Source organism: Pseudophryne corroboree, chromosome 12 (genome assembly GCF_028390025.1).
Source record: "Pseudophryne corroboree isolate aPseCor3 chromosome 12, aPseCor3.hap2, whole genome shotgun sequence".
Taxonomy (NCBI): Eukaryota; Metazoa; Chordata; class Amphibia; order Anura; family Myobatrachidae; genus Pseudophryne; species Pseudophryne corroboree.
Window position 1 is genome coordinate 54483706 of NC_086455.1, and position 22948 is coordinate 54506653.

Genomic DNA, 22948 nt, shown 5'->3' on the forward strand with positions numbered 1-22948 from the left:
CTAAAGCTTTCTTTAGTTGTGCCCAGTCTCCTGCGGAGCCGCTAATCCCCATGGTCCTTACGGAGTCCCAGCATCCACTTAGGACGTTAGAGAAATGGCCAATCCCGGGATTGGATTTTAGCTATGTGGCCCCCCATAACTCACCAGATACCAGGGGCGGGCGACATCCTCTGATCGCTGCTGCTGGCGGCTCCCAGCACGGCTGACGACGCAGCGCGACCTCTCACGCTGCGCTGGGGAGCTGGAACAAGGAAGCCGGGCAGCATCTGAGCATCCTGTGGACACTCAACGCTGATCCCTCAATCCGCCATTTTTGGCCCTAAATCCCGGGATCCCGTGCCCGGGATTGGCTACCATAGCTGCGATCAGGTCAAAACTCGGCAAACCTGCGCATGCACCGCAATGCGCAGGTGCATCGTATGGGTACAAAAGAGGATCGGTGCTGGGCGATGCATTTAACGAAGAATCCATTCGCACAGCCGATCGCAAGGTGATTGACAGGAAGAGGGCGTTTATGGGTGTCAACTGACCGTTTTCTGGGAGTGTTTGGAAAAATGCAGGCGTGTCCAAGCGTTTGCAGGGCGGGTGTCTATCAATTCCGGGACCAAAAAGACTGAAGTGATCGCAGCGCCTGAGTAAGTCCAGAGCTACTCAGAAACTGCAAAAAACTTTGTGCCGCTCGACTGCAAAAGCGCTCGCACACTTGCAAAGCAAAAATACACCCCCCCCCCCCCCCCCCCCCCAATAGGCAGCGACTATCTGATCGCAACACAGCAAAAAGTTGTTGGCGAGTGATCACCTTGGAATGACCCCCAATATCCCTTATGGACTACGAGAAAAGGATTTACCGGTAGGTATTAAAAGCCTATTTTCACTAGCATCCATAAGGGATATTGGGGGAAACTAGTACGATGGGGACACCCCAAAGCTTCCAGAACGTGCGGAGAGATGTGCAGCACTGCCTGCCCAAACTGGCTATCCTCTTTGGCCAGGGTATCAAATTTGTAGAACTTCACAAAAAAAAAAAAAAAAAAAGTGTTCTTCCCTGACCATAGTTATAAGGCAGAGACTCCACGGGCAGCCGCCCAGGAAGAGCCCACTGATCTTGAGAGTGGCCTTTCAGAGAGACTTAGGAACAGGTAAGGCTGCAGACACATAGGCCTGTTGGATAGTAAGCCAAATCCAACAAGCAATGGACTGCTTTGAAGCAGGGCAACCCTCCTTCTGCGCATCATAGAGCATGAACAAGGAATCAGTCTTTCTGACCAGAGCTGTACGCTTGACATATTTTCAAGGCCCGCACAGCATCCAATGCCTCCAGAGGAGCAGAAGCATCAGAACTGGACGGAATCACAATAGGTTGATTCAGATGAAATGCGGAGACAACCTTCGGCAGGAACTGCTGTCTAGTCCGGAGCTCCGCTCTGTGCTCGTAAAAGACCAAGTATGGACTTTTACATAAGGCCCCCAATTCTGAGACACGTCGAGCAGAAGCCAGGGCCAGTAACATCACTGTCTTCCACGTGAGGTACTTCTCTTCTACAGTCATCAGAGGTTCATACCAGGAGGACTGTAGAATTTCAACACTGCATCCAAATCCCAGGGTGCCGTAGGCGGCACAAAGGGAGGTTGTATGTGGAGTACCCCTTGCAAGAAGGTCTGAACTTCTGGCAACACTGCCAATTTCATCTGAAAGAAAATGGAGAGAGCGGATATCTGGACCTTAATGGAACCCAGACGTAAGCCCTTATCCACACCAGCCTGCTGGAAACATCCCAAATGAAACTCTGCAGGCGGAAACGTGCGTTCCCCGCACCAAGAGACATCTCCTCTAGATATGATGATAGTGTTTTGACGTCACAGGTTTCCTGGCCTGGACCATGGTTGCAATAACCTTTTTGGAAAGGCCCTTGTGAGCTAGGATGTTCCGCTTAACCTCCATGCCGTCCAACGACGTTGCCGTAAGTCCGGGTAGACAAACGGTCCTTGTTGAAGATCGCTTCTTAGTGGTAGAGTACCCCTTAGAGTACCATGCCCTCCAAGGCCAATCCGGGGCAATCAGAATTGCCTGGACACCTTGATTCGCTTTAGCACTCTTGGGAGCAATGGGATAGGAGGAAACAGGTAGACCAGCCAGTACGGCCAAGGCGACGCCAGTGCATTCACTGCCATCGCCTGAGGGTCTCTGGTCCGCGAGCAATACCAATAAAGTTTCTTTTTGAGACAAGAAGCCATCATGTCCATTTGTGGGCAACCCCACCGGTCGATGATCTGCTGGAACACCAGATGGTGGAGGCCCCACTCCCCTGGTGGAGATCGTGACGACTCAGGAAGTCCGCCTCCCAGCTGTCCACACCCGGAATGAAGATTGCAGACATGGCTCTTGCGTTTCTTTCTGCCCAGAGGAGTATCTGACACCTCTCGCATGCAGGCTCTGCTTTTTGTCCCTCCTTGTCGATTGATATACGCCACTGCTGTGGCGTTGTCCGACTGTACCTGGATCGCGTGATCCTTGAGCAGAGGAGACGCTTAAAGTAGAGCATTGTAGACCGTAAAAGCTTTCGTGGGAAGACCACCTACCCTGGAACTGCGCCCCTTTGATGACAGCTCCCCACCCCCGCAGACTCGCATCTGCCGTGAGGAGGGTCCAATTCTGGATTCCAAAACTCCTGCCCTCCAGGAGATTGGAGGACTGAAGCCAACACAGGAGGGAAATCCTGGCCTGAGGTGACAGCCGAATTATCCGGTGCTTCTGGAGATGTGATCCGGACCACTTGCTCAGGAGATCCAATTGAAATGTTGTGGCATGGAACCTCCCATATTGGTTTGCCTCGTATGAGACTACCATCTTCCCCAACAATCTGATGCAAAGATGGATGGAAACTTGAGCAGGTCGGAGCACCATGCGGACCATCTCCTGAAGTGTTCTTGCCTTGTCCTCTGGTGTTTCTACCTTCTGTGCCACAGTATCCAGCAACATCCCCAGGAACAGCCTCTGAGTTGGCTCCATGTGGGACTTCTGTAAGTTGAGGATCCTCCCAAGGTCGGACGGAAGATGGATGGTGCGGTCGATATGGAGCAACAAAAGTTCCCTGGATCTTGCCTTTATCAGAAGATCATCTAGATAAGGCACCACATTTATCCCCTGGATCCGGAGTTGAAGCATCATCTCCACCATCACCTCCATGAAAACCCTCAGTGCTGCCGACAGGCCGAAAGGTAGTGCCTGGAACTGATCATTCAGCAGGTCAAACCGCAGGTACGCCTGAGGAGGAGACCAAATCGGAATGTGGAGATAGGCGTCCTTGATATATTCCATAAATTCCTGGTCTTCCAGGCGCGCAATTACTGCTCGCAGGGATTCCATCTTGAACATCTTTAAATAAAGGATTTAAGACTTTCAGATTCAGAATGGGTCTGACCAAACTGTCTGGCTTCGGCACCACAAACAGGTTTGAGTAAAACCCGTTGCCGTGTTGCGTTAGAGGTACTGGAACAATGACGTGGGATTGGACCAATTTTTGGATAGCCTGTTGTCATGTAACTTGCATATCCTCCAAAGCAGGTATGCTTGATATGAAAAATTGTTTGGGAGGGGGGCAAGAGCTTGTAGCCCTGAGAAATTAGCTACCTGAACCAGGGCATCCTGGCAGGAGGACTCCTCCCAGATGCAGCTGAAGTGACGCAGTCGAACTCCCCTCGGGGTGGGTTGGCACAGTCATGCGGAGGCTTTAGTGGAAGCAGAACTGGTGGACTGTTCCTGAGGACTGGTACTTGCTGGTTTCCTGGACTTACCTCTGGTACCTCTAGCCGCACTGGAGGCACCCCTCTGGCCTTTGATCGAGACCAAAAGGATTGGACAGACGGTCCCGGATAGGAATGTCTCGCCAGCCGGGCCCTAGAGGGGATAAACATGGATTTCCCGGCAGTAACCTTGGAAATCCAGGCATCCCGCTCAACCCCAAAAAGCCATTCCCCAGAAAAGGGGAGGGACTCCACATTACGTTTGGATTCTGCGTCTGCAATCCTCTGACGCAACCACAAGGCCCTGCGCGTCGACACCATGGTCGACGTCCGAGCATTGATGTTCCCCATCTCCTTGAGGGAATCACAAAGGACACGAGTAGTGTCCTGAATGTGTTTCAGGAGGGTAACCATGGTAATTAAGGGCATATCCCCCGAGAGGCGCCCCTGAATTTGCATGGGCCAAGAATGAATGGCATGGGTCTTCCAGCAACCCGCAATGACCGGTCTTCGGTAAAGGCTGGCTGCAGTGTATATAGATTTTAGGGTAGTCTATCTTTCTATCCTCCGGATCCTTCATAGTAAAGGAGCCTGGGGCAGGCAGCACCGCCTTTTTAGACAGGCGAGAGACAGACATCCACCCCAGGGTGTTCCTCACAAAATTTTCTACCTTGAGGAGCAAAACGGAGAAGAGTGCAAAAACTTTTTGGACACTTGAAATTTTTTGTCTGGATTCTTCCAGGCATGTTTGAATAAATCATCTAACTCTGGAGAATCAGGGAAAGGGACATTGGGCTTGTTTTGTACAAAGAAAAACGACTGCTGTGAAGAAGCGTCCTCCAGAGGGAGCTGTAACACATTTCTTATAGCCAAAATGAGGGTTCAATACCCTGAGTAGAATCGGGATCCCCACTAACGGGGTCCGGGTCATCCCCATCATTATCTGTATCAGAGAGCAGAGCAGGTAAACCACGCTTCTGAGGACCTGCAGGAGAGAGGGGAAGCTGTGCATCAGCCCAAGCAGCTAAATCTGCAACAGCTTGCTGCAGTAGCTGAGTTTTCTGCACATTAGCAGTGAGCTGGGATGACATATCTGACATCATAAATTTAAGAGACCCTAACCAGTGGGGTCTGTACCCTCTCCCCCAGCCTCTTCACTAATTGACTAATTGAATATTGACTACATTGCTCACAGGAAACGGAGAGAATCTGGTGTGACAGATACTGTGAATATGGGTAAGCACAAGCTGTGCAGTAAGTACAAACACATACAATTACACACAGACCGTTATAATGCAAGTCTGCTTTTCCTACTGTATGTGAGAGGAGATACACAGAGAGGGAGAAATACCAGCACACCCAGGGCTGCACAGCCCCAGTGAGACTGTCAGCTCTGTATCACAATAACACTAATAAATGCAGTCCTGAATATGCTCAGAATAGTGTACAACAGCGGCTCTCCCGCTTTAGCTACACCCTGTACCACATTCCAGCGTGTCTGTGAGGCAGGAAGCGCTGAGTGTGTGCTGCTGATGGCTTCTGTAAGCAGAGGAAGGCGCCAAACGCCGCTGGTCCCGCTCTGAGGAAGCCCCCCCCCCCAATGGCTCCAGAGCTATACACAATATTTATACTGGCAAAGTCTCCCCTAAGCTGAAAACCTCACACAAGTGCTTGGTTAAGCATGTTTGAGCCAGTGTAGTCACGGGGGATCCTAGCAGGACTCCCCAGGAAGGGTCCTGTACATCGTGACCGTGATCAGACGCACTTCGAACCAGGGACCCCCATCAATGTACTCACCACCGATGTCACCTTCCGGCAGCATTAGGGGTGTGCGGCGTGCTGCGACAGCCAAGGTGCTGCGCCCCGCTGAACAAACAGCTCCTCAGGACGGTGGTCTTGCAGCGGGGAAGGGGCTCTGCACCTCACAACTCCCACGGCGCAGGTATGCCGTTGCCCAGACAGCATACCGCAAAAAAATAATAAAAAATATTGAAATTAAATTGAAGAAAAAAACAAAACAAAAACTCTATGGAGCTCAGAGATGTGCATCCTCTCCTGAGGGCACCTTTTTCTGAACTGCCAGTGGAAGGGGGCATAGAGGGGAGGAGCCAGCACACCCAGTGAAGAAAATTTAAATTGCACTGGCTCCTTTGGACCCCGTCTATATCCCATCGTACTAGTTTCCCCCAATATCCCTTATGGATGCTAGAGAAAATACTTAAACTGCTGTGTTATTTCTGGCCTGCAGCTGTGCAGAAATCCACAGACTTCATGTATACAGAGCAAGACTACAAATCCGGCAACCACACCCTGTCTGCTCAGAAGCAACAGTGCCTTCCCCCTAATATAGAGATAGCTTGATGGACCTTATTTGTTTTTTTAATATGTGCAATACTAAATTTGTAGGCATAGAAATGTAGGGGAGCCCCCCCCCACACACAAAAAAACAAAAAATCCCAATACATACCACTTAGTAGCGATGTGTTGGTTACAGATTTGCCTTTAGCTTTCAAAACATTGCAGCCGTTTGTAACAGAAGTCATTCCGACCGTTCTAACAGTGTTTGGCTTTCTAATATCCATCTTCCTCTGTAGACGTACATGGTCGTCCTCTGTACCGGTCATACGGTTTATGGCCTTCCTTTCATCTTTTGTTAAATTGTCATTCTTCTGAAGCTTGACCGGTGGATTACATCTCTTGTCTTGTGCTCCAGTCCTACAAGTTACAGATGGAGAAGTTGAACATCGTATATTCCATAAAGCGCCTATATTGTGCAATTTGGTGGCTCTCTTGCTTGATAATCACAATTGAAATAAAATCCTGATCTATTGAAGAGGAAAATAAAATAAAAGCTCATCTTGTTTTAGTCTTATTTTTAAACTACTTTACAACACAAGGACCTGAATACAGGTGGGCATACACAGGCAGATATAATGCCTGTCAGACAAACTGGCAATTTATCTGACCCTGCAGATATCACAGGCATACACTATTAACTCTCAGTGTAAGTCACATGATACACCCCCAGGGAGCAGACATTTCCTCGTTTCTTCAGCATGTTCGTATATTACCTTATCGGTCGCACATATACATGCTGAAATTATATGGCCGATCTGATGCTATCGGGCGGATTGGGCAGATAACTGTAGACAGTATGCCCAGCATAGCTTATTTTTGGCTTATCTTGGAAAACAAGATTGTTTTGGTACTTGCCAAATAAATCTCTCTCCGACTTTATCTGGAGGACACTTCTTACCATGGGGGTTAGTGAGGGATAGAGGTGTCAGCACTTCATGAGCTTACTTTTAGTGGTATATAAGCTGTTCCCCTCCTCAGTTTGAAAAAAGTCTCAAGGATAGGTTAAAGTATTAACATCTCTCCCACATTCAACCAATAAGGTAGGGATCAGAGCGTCCGCCAAATGAAGTCGGAGAAAGATTTAACTGGTACTGCAAGTACCAAAACTCTTCATAACCACGGGGATGTACAAAACGGCCACTAGGAAAATTATCTGACCTGAACACTTTACGCCCAAAGTCAGAATTCCTGGACACATAGTCATGAAAACTATACAATTTGGTGAATGTATTAAATTAGGAACATGTAACTGCTCAGCTGTTACTCCATTCCGTACCTACACGAAGTACCTACTGAGCAAGTGGAATGAGCCGAAATCAGAACTGGACCAGGCCTATCAGCCCCAGTGTATGCCTGCTTAGTCGTGGCTGTAATTCATCTAGCCATCACCCTGCTTACATGCTGGACAACCTCTTTCCTTAGCATACAGAATGAAAAAACTGTTTTCCCAATATCTACAATCTGTACATGCTAGGCTGTCTTAGCACAGCGCTGCAGCCTGTCCAATTTTCAAGTGGCAAAATGCGCCCTGCCCCATTTGTGGCACCCTGCTAAAACAGCCTGCCTGGTGCAGTACTCACCCGTGTCCTGCAGGTGGGAAAAGGTGCCGTTTCCGATCGCCACCACGTGAATAGATCCCATGCACATGAGCACGGCATCTATTTACATTGAGGGGAGAACTTAAGTGAAGCCCAGCACCTCCGTAAGTGCTGGGCATGACCCAGAGAGTGACAAATTGGGGTTGTGTCACAATGACATGCCCCTCACCAGCCACAACCCCCTTTCTCTAACGTCCTAGTGGATGCTGGGGACTCCGTCAGGACCATGGGGAATAGCGGCTCCGCAGGAGACAGGGCACAAAAGCAAGCTTTTAGGATCACATGGTGTGTACTGGCTCCTCCCCCTATGACCCTCCTCCAAGCCTCAGTTAGGTTTTTGTGCCCGGCCGAGAAGGGTGCAATCTAGGTGGCTCTCTTAAAGAGTTACTTAGAAAAAGTTTTTAGGTTCTTTAGTTTCAGTGAGTCCTGCTGGCAACAGGCTCACTGCATCGAGGGACTTAGGGGAGAGATTTTCAACTCACCTGCGTGCAGGATGGATTGGATTCTTAGGCTACTGGACATAGCTCCAGAGGGAGTCGGAACACAGGGCTCGCCCTGGGGTTCGTCCCGGAGCCGCGCCGCCGACCCCCCTTGCAGACGCTGAAGATGAAGAGGTCCGGAACCAGGCGGCAGAAGACTCTCAGTCTTCATCAGGTAGCGCACAGCACTGCAGCTGTGCGCCATTGTTGTCAGCACACTTCACACAGCGGTCACGGAGGGTGCAGGGCGCTGGGGGGGGGGCGCCCTGGGCAGCAATGTATAATACCTGTATGGCGAAAAATACATCACATATAGCCCTTGAGGCTATATGGATGTATTTAACCCCTGCCAGATATCTAAAACTCCGGAGAAGAAGCCCGCCGAAAAGGGGGCGGGGCCTATTCTCAGCACACAGCGCCATTTTCCCTCACAGAAAGGCTGGTGGGAAGGCTCCCATGCTCTCCCCTGCACTGCACTACAGAAACAGGGTTAAAACAGAGAGGGGGGGCACTGATTTGGCGATATGTATATATATTAAAATGCTATAAGGGAGGAACACTTATATAAAGGTTGTCCCTGGATAATTATAGCGTTTTGGTGTGTGCTGGCAAACTCTCCCTCTGTCTCCCCAAAGGGCTAGTGGGTCCTGTCCTCTATCAGAGCATTCCCTATGTGTGTGCTGTATGTCGGTACGTGTGTGTCGACATGTATGAGGAAAATATTGGTGAGGAGGCGGAGCAAATTGCCTGTAATGGTGATGTCACTCTCTAGGGAGTCGACACCGGAATGGATGGCTTATTTATGGAAATTACGTGACAATGTCAACACGCTGCAAGCCGGTTGACGACATGAGAGGGCCGACGAACAAATTAGTATCTGTCCAGGCGTCTCAAACACCGTCAGGGGCTGTAAAATGCCCATTTACCTCAGTCGGTCGACACAGACACGGACACTGATTTCAGTGTCGACGGTGAAGAAACAAACGTATTTTCTTTTAGGGCCACACGTAAGGGCAATGAAGGAGGTGTTACATATTTCTGATACTCCAAGTACCACAAAAAAGGGTATTATGTGTGAGGTGAAAAAACTACCTGTAGTTTTTCCTGAATCAGATAAATTAAATGAAGTGTGTGATGATGCGTGGGTTTCCCCCCGATAGAAAATTATTGGCGGTATACCCTTTCCCGCCAGAAGTTAAGGCGCGGTGGGAAACACCCCTCAGGGTGGATAAGGCGCTCACACGCTTATCAGAACAAGTGGCGGTACCATCTACGGATAGGGCCGTACTTAAGGAGCCAGCTGATAGGAGGCTGAAAAATATCCTAAAAAGTATACACACACATGCTGGTGTTATACTGCGACCAGCGATCGCCTCAGCCTGGATGTGCAGAGCTGAGGTGGCTTGGTCGGATTCCCTGACTAAAAATATTGATACCTTTGACAGGGACAGTATTTTATGGACTATAGAGCATTTAAAGGATGCATTTCTATATATGCGAGATGCGCAGAGGGATATTTGCACTCTGGCATCTAGAGTAAATGCGATGTCCATATCTGCAAGAAGATGTTTATGGACACGACAGTGGTCAGGTGATGCAGATTCCAAACGGCACAAAGATGTATTGCCGTATAAAGGGGAGGAGTTATTTGGGGTCAGTCCATGGGACCTGGTGGCCAGGGCAACTGCTGGAAAATCCACCGTTTTTTACCCTAAGTCACATCTCTGCAGAAAAAGACACCGTCTTTTCAGCCTCAGTCCTTTCGTCCCTATAAGAGTCATATCTGCCCAGGGATAGAGGAAAGGGAAGAAGACTGCAGCAGGCAGCCCATTCCCAGGAACAGAAGCCCTCCACCGCTTCTACCAAGTTCTCAGCATGACGCTGGGACCGTACAGGACCCCTGGATCCTACAAGTAGTATCCAAGGGGTACAGATTGGAATGTCGAGAGGTTTCCCCCCTCGCAGGTTCCTGTAGTCTGCTGTACCAATGTCTCCCTCCGACAGGGAGGCAGTATTGAAAACAATTCACAAGCTGTATTCCCAGCAGGTGATAATAAATTTACCCCTCCGACAACAAGGAAAGGGGTATTACTCCACACTATATGGTGGTACTGAAGGCTAGGTGAGACCTATTCTAAATCTGAAAAATTTGAACACTTACAAGGGTTCAAATCCAGATGGAGTCACTCAGAGCAGTGATAGCAAAGAACAAGGGGACTATATGGTGTCCCGGGACATCAGGGATGCTTACCTCCATGTCCCAAATTTGCCTTTTCTCACCAAGGGTACCTCAGGTTCGTGGTACAGAACTGTCACTATCAGTTTCAAGACGATGCCGTTGGATTGTCCAAGGCACCCCGGGTCCTTACCAAGGTAATGACCGAAAGGAGGATTCGTCTTCAAAGAAAATGGACGACCTCCTGATAAGAACAAGGTCCAGAGAACAGTTGGAGGTCGGAGTAGCACTATCTCAAGTAGTTCTACGACAGCACGGGTGGATTCTAAATATTCCAAAACCGCAGTTGTTCCGACGACACGTCTGCTGGTCCTAGGGATGATTCTGGACACAGTCCAGGAAAAGGTGTTTCTCCCAGAGGAGAAAGCCAGGGAGTTATCCGAGCTAATCGGGATCCTCCTAAAACCAGGAAAAGTGTCAGTGCATCATTGCACAAGAGTCCTGGTAAAAATGGTGGCTTATTACGAAGCGCTTCCATTCGGCAGATTTCACGCAAGAACTCTTCAGTGGGATCTGCTGGACAAATGGTCCGGATCGCATCTTCAGATGCATCAGCGGATAACCCTATATCCAAGGACAAGGGTGTCTCTCCTGTGGTGATTACAGAGTGCTCATCTTCTAGAGGGCCGCAGATTTGGCATTCAGGATTGGATGCTCGTGACCACGGAGGCCAGCCTGAGAGGCTGGGGAGCAGTCACACAAGGAGTGTGATCAAGTCTGGAGAATTCTCTCCACATAAATATACTGGAGCTAAGAGCGAATTTATAATGCTCTAAGCTTAGCAAGACCTCTGCTTCAAGGTCAGCCGGTATTGATCCAGTGGGATAACATCACGGCAGTCGCCCACGTAAACAGAAAGGGCGGCACAAGAAGCAGGAGGGCAGTGGCAAAACTGCAAGGATTTTTCGCTAGGCGGAAAATCATGTGATAGCACTGTCAGCAGTGTTCATTCCGGGAGTGGACGACTGGGAAGCAGACTTCCTCAGCAGGCACGACCTCCACCCGGGAGAGTGGGAACTTCATCGGGAAGTTTTCCGCATGATTGTGAACCGTTGGGAAAGACCAAAGGTGGACATGATGGCGTCCCGCCCGAACAAAAAAAAAATGGGACAGGTATTGCGCCAGGTCACGAGACCTTCAGGCGATAGCTGTGGACGTCCTGGTAACACCGTGGGTGTAACAGTCGGTGTATGTGTTCCCTCCTCTGCTTCTCATAACCAAGGTATTGAGAATTATAAGACATAGAGGAGTAAGAACTATACTCGTGGCTCCGGATTGGCCAAGAGGGACTTGGTAACCGGAACTTCAAGAGATGCTCACAGAGGACTAATGGCCTCGGGAGCTAAGAAGGGATTTGCTTTCAGCAAGTACCATGTCTGTTCCAAGAGGAACCGTGGCATCGGCCTTTAAGAAAGGACCTGCTCCAGCAGGGACCTTGTCTGTTCCAAGACTTACCGCGACTGCGTTTGACGGCATGGCGGTTTGAACGCCGGATCCTAAGGGAAAAGGCATTCCGGAAGAGGTCATACCTACCCTGGTCAAAGCCAGGAAGAAGGTGACCGCACAACGTTATCACCACATGTGGTAAAAATATGTTGCGTGGGTGAGGCCAGGAGGGCCCCACGAAAAAATTTCAACTAGGTCGATTTCTGCACTTCCTGCAAACAGGAGTGTCTATGAGCCTCAAATTGGGGTCCATTAAGGTTCAAGTTTCGGCCCTATAGATTTTCTTCCAGAAAGAATTGGCTTCAGTTCCTGAAGTCCAGACGTTTGTCAAGGGAGTATTGCATATACAGCCCTTGTGTGCCTCCAGTGGCACCGTGGGATCTCAACGTAGTGTTGGGATTCCTCAAATCATATTGGTTTGAACCACTCAAATCTGTGGATTTGAAATATCTCACATGGAAAGTGACCATGCTGTTGGCCCTGGCCTCGGCCAGGCGATTGTCAAAATTGGCGGCTTTGTCTTACAAAAGCCCATATTTGATTTTCCATTCGGACAGGGCAGAACTGCGGACTCGTCCCCAGTTTCTTCCTAAGGTGGTGTCAGCGTTTCACCTGAAACAACCTATTGTGGTGCCTGCGGCTACTAGGGACTTGGAGGACTCCAAGTTGCTAGACGTTGTCAGGGCCCTGATATATATATATATATATATATATATATATATATATATATATATATATATATATATATATATATATATATATATATATAATTCCGGGACGGCTGGAGTCAGAAAGTCTGACTTGCTGTTTATATTGTAGGCACCCAAAAAGCTGGGTGCTCCTGCTTCTAAGCAGACTATTGCTCGTTGGATTTGTAGTACAATTCAGCTTGCACATTCTGTGGCAGGCCTGCCACAGCCAAAATCTGTAAATGCCCATTCCACAAGGAAGGTGGGCTCATCTTGGGCGGCTGCCCGAGGGGTCTCGGCTTTACAACTTGGCCGAGCAGCTACTTGGTCAGGGGCAAACACGTTTGCTAAATTCTACAAATTTGATACCCTGGCTGAGGAGGACCTGGGGTTCTCTCATTTGGTGCTGCAGAGTCATCCGCACTCTCCCGCCCGTTTGGGAGCTTTGGTATAATCCCCATGGTCCTGACGGAGTCCCCAGCATCCACTAGGACGTTAGAGAAAATAAGATTTTACTTACCGATAAATCTATTTCTCATAGTCCGTAGTGGATGCTGGGCGCCCATCCCAAGTGCGGAGTGTCTGCATTACTTGTACATAGTTATTGTTACAAAAAAAAAAATCGGGTTATTATTGTTGTGAGCCATCTTTTTTAGAGGCTACTTCATTGTTATCATACTGTTAACTGGGTTCAAATCACAAGTTGTACGGTGTGATTGGTGTGGCTGGTATGAGTCTTACCCGGGATTCAAGATCCTTCCTTATTGTGTACGCTCGTCCGGGCACAGTACCTAACTGAGGCTTGGAGGAGGGTCATAGGGGGAGGAGCCAGTACACACCATGTGATCCTAAAAGCTTGCTTTTGTGCCGTCTCCTGCGGAGCCGCTATTCCCCATGGTCCTGACGGAGTCCCCAGCATCCACTACGGACTATGAGAAATAGATTTATCGGTAAGTAAAATCTTATTTTTTCGGTTGCACACGCAGGGAAGCCCTGCCCACATGTCAGAGCAGTGCCCCGTTCGGTCGGGAACACTACTTAAGAAAGATTTCTAAAAGCATAAAGATTGGAAACCCAAATAAGTCAGACTTAAAGCAAAAACATAAGAGAAGTGTGGTGGCGATGAGGATATAGGATGCAACTTGGGAACAATGTTCATGCATTAAATAATCCTCAGTCTGAAGGTTGTTCAGAGGGACCAATCGGCACTGGAACAAAGGCAATTAATCAGTGAATAGCTTTCATCTGTTTATTGTAAGTTAGACAGACAATGAAAGCAAGCATCTGACCGGCTGCTATGGCTTTATGGACCCGCGATCAATAACCTTCATTGACAAGAAGCACCAGACGTCACAGTAACCTTAATGCATTATTCACAAACTAACCTTCCGGTTGTTTCACAAAAATAGCAGACATACTTCTTCCAATTTTCAGGAAATCCATTAGCAAACTTCTGCACCAGCCATGTGGGATAACCTGTCAAGACAAACATCTGATTATAATGCCCCAGATCGTGTTCTCACGTCCTCTGGTTTCAAAAACATACCTGCTAGAAGCATGGAGGCAGTATCTGCTTTTCCTAGCAACTCATACACTCGGCCAGTTAATGTTTTTACTTGTGTCTGTTGGATTCGATGAATAATGATATTACTATGCCAGTACAGCATGTCAGAATCCCTGCGAAGCAAAATAATATAAAATCATTTGGTCATCAACAGTGAAAGCCTTCGTAATGCTTGATATAACATTTATGGCACTAGGAGATCATACCATGATTAACATACTGGAGCATTTAGTCTGTCATGTCAAAGACTATGGGGTGTATTCAATTAATGTCTGATACTTTCCGACGGAAAGAATCAGATGAGTGTATTCAATGGCTGGCCAAACCAGACAGGTTTGGCCCGTTCCAGACAATGGCAATCCAACTTTTTTTTAAAAAGTCGGATTGACATGGTCGGAAACGGGGCTAAAACCTGTCTGGTTTGGCCACGCTTCCAACAATATACGTAGATCGATCCGCGGGCATTCCAACAAGTCGGATTTCCAGACCGGTCGGAAAAAAAGGGCCGCCATTAAATAGGTTGTACCCCTTCCACCCAGAAGCAGTTGAAAACTGTCATCTTTCCAACAAGGCGGCAGTGTCCGACTGGAACTGAATAAAACCCTATGAAGCTTACAAGATTTTTTTTTTTTTTTATTGAGAAATCTTTGAGTTTATTCACACATACATAAACTTAAACAAGAATAACAGACAATCAAAATGGAGAAATAAAATAAAAGTAACGTATCTTGATAATCAAAAAGATCTTGATGCAAGTAGCAGTCCATTGATATATGGTACTTATGTAAGGTCATCATGTAAAATCATAGCAACAATAGGTGTTAATAAGATATCCACAGACAGGTAAACCAAATTTCCATGGTCATAAAAGAGGATTTAAAAAAAAAACCACCACACACAAAAAAAGCATAGCTACAGTAGGAAAGACCTAAAACCGTGGGATGGGAGGAGGTAAGACTGGATTAGAATTTGAAGGCCGATAAGAACCACTTGGCCCATCTAGTCAGACCTAGGCACATGCACACACTTACACACTACGGTTATTTTTTTTTTTTTTGGTCTATCGCCAACTAATCTACCAGTATATATTTTTGGATTGTGGGAGGAAACTGGAGAACCATACTGTATAATGCCCTTCAGTTGGGAGGAAACCACCGCAAGCACAGGGAGAATATACAAACTCCACACAGTTAGGGCCATGGTGAGAATCAAACACATGACCTCAGTGCTGTGAGGCAGTAATGCTAACCATTAACAAAATGGATAAAAGACTTGCAGTGCGCTTATATTAATGGCAGCCTTTAGGGTCACTACAAGAAGAGCCTTTACCTAGCCCTTTGAATACCCAAATAACTACAAAGTGACACTAATTGGCGCTACTTAAAGTGTTCAGAGAAAACAATAAGACATCCTTACATAAAACACACAGATTGGCTCAGGTACAATTCAAAAGGTTGATTATAACTAAAATAGAAAGGAACAAAACTGTGCAATTCCATTTTAAGGATGAAATGCAATTACTTTTATTGGTCCCACTCACATAAGGAGAATGAAATCAGCATGTAATAATGACATCAAAAGGTCTCGCAGTACTTCAAAGACTGGTTCTGATGAAGATATCTTCATATACTGAAAGCTTAAAAAAGGTAGGACACATGGTGCAATAACGGTTTTAAAAAAAAAACCACATTTAATAAAAAATGCACTCACATAGATAAGACAAACATATAACACCACCAGGTGTTAACAATGGATTTCTGCTCCAATAGCTACTGATGGGTCTGCAAGATGGATAAGAACATAGTCACCAAAGGAGTTAGATACTTTGGCGGCTGCTCAATGAACCTATGAACACCTAGTCATATGGCGCTATATCCGAAACCAAAAAGAGTTCCCTGCTTAAACGCTTTTGGACATTCCGGTCCTCCTCCTTCTTGTTCCTTTCTATTTTAGTTACAGTCAACCTTTGGAATTGTACCTGAAGCGGTGTGTTTTATGTAAGGATGTTTTATTGTTATCTCTGAACACTTTAAGTAGCGCCAATTAGTGTAACTTTGTATTTATTTGAATGCTAACTATTACACCATACGTACTACTCTGACGGGCTATCATTCAATGCACAACTGGACTTCTGCCATAAGGAATGTACTGAGAAATTTACAAGAGCATTATACAGGAAGTTCTCGTGAAGCTTATAAGTTTTTACTGCCATGGGAAAGAGGTCCAAAAAGAAGTGGATAAACCTCCTTCGAATAAAGAGCAGAACAACCATGAAAACCTCCAACAATTTCCCCATTCTCGAAAGCTGGTAGAAACATGGTGATCACACACCTAAGATCCAGCCATTCAGTGGGAGGGTGAATAGCTTACACAGAGTGAGGGACTAACTAGACGTTCACTTATTATGGAAAGGTGATTGACAGGATATAATTACAAGGTGGTGGCAGTCATCCTGTGAGCAGAACCAATAAAATGCCACCTATCAATTTTCCAAAGACCACTGACCCACTTCATGACCAATGCTAGCCACATACAGTATAAACTCAATCACTGCCTTATCAGGCCACAAACACAGGTGACCAAACTGGGTGGGAGTTGACTGTTTGTACCTCGTAGGCTTCAAAGTTTGGTCAGAAGATGACAGCAGAACAGGTTGATAACAGTTATCACACTAATGACTTAACAGGATGAGTAATGATGCTACTACGCCAAGATCATTAGAGTCATGCTTTAATGTGAGGCAACTCTATTGAAAGCTGTGATATCATATTGAATGCAGGCAAAATTACAGTCCTAACAATCTGAATTAATTGTTCAATACTGTGGCCTTCATTTATCAAATTAAGAAAGGAAGATTCATTTTACATTTGAAAGTTCATGAGCCAATAATAAAATAAAATCCACACACAGGAGAAGGATGCAGGCTTTTATTTAATTTTTTTATTAAAAGGGAATTGAAAAATCCCTTCATATATGAAATTTACATTTTACCAGGGGTAAAACGGTGCAAAAGGCAAACTTACCCACGTTTTCCCTCTACACATATTCCTCTGGTCTCGACACCTTTCACAATCCATTCGCTTAGGGTGATCTTCTCCTAGAACCAGTTAGGACCAATAGTGTGAAACATTGTAAATGATAATTTGATAAAGATCTATACAAAGAACATGCATTATAAATGAGAAGGTTCAACTTCACATAGTTAACTATTTTAGTGCCTATTCCCGAATACTCCCCTACCCCCTCCCTCACTAAACCCAGTATTGCAGTATCACCGCAGGACATTTTTTTTTAAACAATACACACATACTATATAATTAATTTAGACTACTTTGATCGATGTAAACAGAAGACTAGCAGTTTAGATAATAGGGCTGGGTCGCATGCAAATGAGATAGCGGTTGGACAATGCGGATTTCAGCATATAAAGAAATTGGTCACTGCGCACATGCCAGACAAAGTTAAGGCCCGTATTCACGGGCCGATGTGGGAGAGATGTGTGCTGAGCGAACCGCTCAGCACACATCGCTCCCACCGCTCAGCACAGCGCGGTGTGTGCTGAGCGTGCGGGGGGACCGCTCATTTCACCCAGCGGGTGACGTTTGCGACCTGCTAGATTGGCCTGCATGGCAGGCCAATCTATCACCAGCTAGCATCGCTATCGCTGTGGGGTGTACACACAGTGATCATGCTTAAAATCTAAGCAATCTAGTCAGAACCCCCTTTACACTAACTGGTGGAGACCGCTCCTGCAAATGGACTGGCCAGTCTTTTGACAGATCAGTTTCCATCATGAAAGTGAAAGAATTTGCAGGTCCCAGGGACCCCTCACTTTAAAAAATTGGGGTCCTACTCCACTAATTCTGGTTCCCATCACACATTCTGGAGGATGAAGGCAGAAAGCAGATAGGACAGTGCTGGGGGATAAGTGGAGGGAGTAAGGTTGATAGCAGTTTGTACAGCACAAGGGAAAGAGGGGGTTAGGGGCAGGCAGTGCTAGGGGTATGGAGGGGGTATGTGTAGATAGCAGTTGGGGCAGTGCTGGCAGCAAGGAAGAGGTTAGGGCCAGGCATTACTGGGGGGGAGTGATAGGGATATGGAAGGTGTAAAGGTATATAGCAGTTGGGACAGTACTCGGGGCAAGTAGGGGTTAGGGGCAGAAAGTGCTGGGGGCATGGAGGGGCTAAGGGTAGAAAGCAGTTTGGGCAGTACTGGGGGAAAGGAGGTGATTGACAGCAGATACGGCCACTGGAGGAAATGACCGGGTCCTGCAGGAAGCCCTGTGAGTCAGTCCTGTGTGCACCTCAGCCAATACCATTCCTCAGTATTAGCTGAGGCACACACAGGACTCTGACTCACAGCACATCCTGCAGGACCCGGGCTGTTGTCCTCTAGTTGTAGAGCTATAAATAAAGGATAATAATAATGCAATGCCCAGCAAGCCGACAGTAAAAGGCTTTCTCTATTCTAACATCCAGATGTACAACCTGAGCGATTATCTATAAAATAAAATATAAACTACACAGAAGAAGTAACCATCGGTAAGCCTGGGTCTAGGGTGGCCAATACCAGGCCATTATTTCTCAATCGCGGGTATCGGTATTGAAAAAATTATCCCGGGATTCCCTGCTTTTCAGTGTGTCCCGCCCCTTCCTGTCCTGACCAGCCCAGATAACACCACAATCTGGCTGGGAGGGAGGGACACCGCCGGGTCTCTCAGGAAGTCGGGAAGCGCAGTGTGGCGGTGAGGTCAGGCGGGTGGCTGGCTGCGTAGCGAGACCTCTGACTTCATGTCACGCTGCGCAGTGCACCTAACCGGAGCCAGGGGAAGCCGGGCAGCATCTGAGCCTCCTGAGGAAGCTCATCGCTGCCCGGCATGTAAAAACTAAGCTGGGATTCCGGTATTGGCCACTCTAACTGGCTGTAATACCTGCACCATAGCCATAGAGAGCCACAGATTGCCTCCTCTTGCTGTACAGGCCAGAAAGGGATGGTACAGAGTAGTATGGAAAAGGGAGCCAGGATGGCTGTGTATGTGCGCCCCGTAGTCACATGAATGGGTGACAGATCGAGCCACCCTCTGTGACTGCGCCGCCACACCCCTGCCCAAGGCTGCCCCCTCACGTGTTACCTGGTGTTGATGCTCATGTTGCAGTGATGAGATAGAAAAGCAACCCACAGCGCTACAGAGGCTGCACAGCAGGGGTGGATCTAGACTTTTCTTTTAGTGGGGAGGGTGGTTTATGTGGGTGGATATGTTGCTTTGCTGAAGCTACAAAGAATTTAAATCCACACAGGCTCCATTTACTGGATGGGAAGGTACATGTTTAGGTCCCACATGCACTCACCTAAAGACAGTGTGATCACTGGTGGTTTAAAAGAAGCCCCCTCCTGTCGGGCAGTGAATGTCAGCACACATACCGGCAGGGGGAAGTTGGTGATAGGAGGAAGGAGGGTTCACGCCCTTGGAAACTACGGTGCAGAAGCCTCCTCTGCTACAGAGCAAACAGCTGGGTTGCCCCTGGCTGCTATACTGTGGTGGGGGCTTGGAGAAGGCTGCTTCTATACCAATGATAAAGAGAAAGGGGGATGGGGTGAAGTGGAACAATCCTGGCTGCTATACTGTGGGTGAGTGGAACTGGGTGCAGGCTTTCTCCAGCCACGCTCAGAATCCTATCCACAGTAAAATACATATGTATTCAATAATCGTACAACTCATAGCACAGTTCTACCAATCATCTCATACCTTCTCTCTCAACGTGTCAACACTAGGTATAGAGGCAGTTACTGGAGCATTGGCCATTTGCTTCTGCTGAATGTCTGCTTTTGCTGGTCCCAAGAGATGATCACGGGGCTCTTTGCAATGATCCACATATGGCTGCTGTACATCTAGCCGACTCTTTGAGGATGGTTTATCTGATTCCAAAGTTCTCTCATTGGCATGGATTGCCGTTGATGGTCTACATCCTTCTGTGGCCACCAAATTCCTGCTTCGGTTTTCTTTCAAATGCTCCGTCTTTTCTCTCCGTGCTTCTGGGGAAAAATACAGGACATGTAGACACGGGAAGCGGTTATGTGACCAGATGCCGAAATCCCAACAGTCGGCATGCCGATTGACAGGGACTATTCCCACTCATGAGTGTCCACGACACCCATAGAGTGAGAAAAGAACCTGTGGCGAGCGCAGCCATACCCAACCCTTACGCACATTTATGGATTATTCTTTCACTACTGACATGCCTTTACTACTGTGCCCAACCTGTGCTTCCACAACAGAAAAAAGACGACAGCATTGACATCAGGGTCTTTCCCTGTCTAATGGAATGTATGTAGAGAAAGTTTTTCCTCTGTTTGGGGTACATTAGAGGGCGGTCTATGGGAGAGGAACCCCCATCAACGACACAAGTTTGAAACATGCAGCTGTCATTTCTGGATCTTGCTCCAGATGGAGAGACAAGCACACCATGGGCAAAATTTACTAAACTTCGATTTTTGAAATTCAAGGGATTTGACATTCTGTTTCAATTTGATTTCCATTCGATTTGGGTTGAACAGATTTACTCAAGACCAAATCAAATGTCAAATCGATTCTAAAAAGGCAGACTCAACTCACATCCCAATAGAAATTGATTTTCTGAAAAAACATTGATGTCTTCCCCATAGAACAACATGAAATTCCATCATTTAGTAAAGTTCGATTTGAAATCGAACTCCAAATTGAAGCTCAAAATCCAAAATGTTTAGAATGTTAGACATTCGATTTTGGCTTCTAAATCCATTCTAATGATAGGGAATGGATAGTGAAGACTTTAAGTACTCAAAAGCATGTAGGGTAGTGTGGAAGTAGCATTAAAGGATGCCCAAGGTTATGGTATGTTGTGCACCTACCTACACAAAGAAAATCCCCACCTGACTGAGATAACCATGGAGGATCAATCGGAGCACAATCAGCAGCTTTAATGAGTTGAATAGTGCACATATTTATGCTTATAGACAAACTTAATCCATTATTGTGCGATAGCCCAATATTGTTCTCTGTGCTATTTTGCAGGAAAATATATAGAAATTTAAGATCATGAGTGAAGTAACGGTCGGCAAAAACACTTGTTGGACAATTGCCAGAGGGATAGTTGTTGTGTAAGATACTGGTATGTGCCAATAAAGCAAGTAATAGTAAATGTTAATATGTTGTTCTAATTCATTCCCCTTCCCCCAAAAAAGGTTATTTCGGTTATGGCTGTTGCTCTTGGCTTCTGACTTCATTGTCAAATCCACAAACTCCTGCTGGACATAAGTATAAAGATGCACATATAGCCACCCAATCCATGATAAAGTGCATGATTGGTTTTTTTTCCAAAAGGCATTTTCTATAATATTGCAAATATGTCCGACACTGTGCTCTGCTGCCGTCTACTGCATAATCATGCAAAAAAAAAAAAAAAAAAAAAAAAAAAAGAAAGACAAATTATGCAATAAAACAAGGAGCAGACAGGTTTTTCTGTCCAAAAACGGACTATGTGAACACAAAGTTGAAGGCAGATTAGGAGTAAGATTATTCCCATCTACATCATCCGTATGTTTTATTTATTATTTAATTCTATTATTTTTTTTTACCACAAATTTCAGTTATGTTTTCAAGTATAAAACAATGTAGAGAGAGCGTCCCTTTTAGTGTACATGTGATACATTTGGACGAATAGGAAGCAATTAGGAAGTTCTATTCTATTTTACTAGGGATTTCAGTGGGGATTTGAGGTTCTATTTAGGAAGGGATTTCATAAATTCAACTCAAAAAGTTAAACTCCAAATAGAATAGATTTCCATCGATTCTGAAGATTCATATAATGGTTTCCAAAATCGAATTGTAGTAAATATACCCCCTGGGGTAAATCTAGAGAAACAAGCAACCAGGTCTTAACATGCAGTCACACTGCACCAGCCATTAACGTCCCGGTGGATGTGTCCCTTCAGGGGAGAACGATGTTGGGTTCATTTGCTTGAGCTGAAGAATTGGGGACAATGCCGAATGCCGTTAAAGAAAGAGAGAGCAGGTGCATTCTACAAACTTATTTCAGTACTTTGTAGCACTGATTTTTTTTTTTTTAATCAATGTAATACTTTTCACCTTTGCAATACTTGTAAACACATAGTAGCTGCTCTCACTCTCTTTGGGGTCGATTCTATTCGGCAACTAATGAATAGCGCCGGGAATTAGCTCCCGACGCTATTCAATTCAGCAACTAATTACCTGCAATTGTCGGGAATTCTTCTCTCATCCCCGGGGGATGAGCAGAGAAACCCGTCAAAAGTGCTGCCTCGCGGCCGGCGCGAGGCTGATTCTGTCGGGAATCAGCCTCGCGCCGGGGAGTTAAGTCGGAGAATGCCCGTTCTCCCGACAATTCAACCTGTTTTGTCGGCGAGAACGGGCCATCGCCGACGTAACTAGTTGCTGAATTGAATAGCGTCGGGAGCTAATTCCCGGCGCTATTCATTAGTTGCCGAATAGAATCGACCCCTTTAACAGAAATAGTCAGCAACAGTAAAACAAGGGAACCTCAAGTAACCAAAGAAACGATACCAACAATAAAACATACAGATCAGGGAATTACTAAACTAAAAAGTGTATGCCTGCAAATGCAAGAAGCTTAACAAGCAAAATGAAGGGAATTATAAATTATTGCACTAAAAGATCAATATGATATCATAGGCATTACGGCTACATGGTGGGACGATTCTCACGACTGGGCAGCAAATTTGGAGGGATACACTCACTTCAGGAGCGATAGGACTAATAAAAAGGGAAGGGGTGTATTTCTTTATGTAAAGCCATTCCT

General features: G+C 46.5%; 1 protein-coding gene across 6 annotated transcripts in view; it reads right to left on the bottom strand.

Moving 5' to 3' along the window:
* LOC134980629 (mis18-binding protein 1-like) overlaps positions 1-22948 on the bottom strand; it is a 142888-nt gene that overhangs the window by 86241 nt on the left and 33699 nt on the right. For 4 of the 6 annotated variants that reach the window (XM_063947530.1, XM_063947529.1, XM_063947528.1 and 1 more), the window contains 5 exons: positions 19861-20147; positions 17138-17211; positions 14097-14227; positions 13936-14026; positions 6212-6459 (listed from right to left, as the gene is read on the bottom strand). In XM_063947530.1, coding sequence (XP_063803600.1) covers positions 6212-6459; positions 13936-14026; positions 14097-14227; positions 17138-17211; positions 19861-20147 — 831 coding nt within the window. The remainder of the gene's footprint in view (positions 1-6211; positions 6460-13935; positions 14027-14096; positions 14228-17137; positions 17212-19860; positions 20148-22948) is intronic. The other 2 variants (XM_063947531.1, XM_063947527.1) reach the window with 1 other exon arrangement.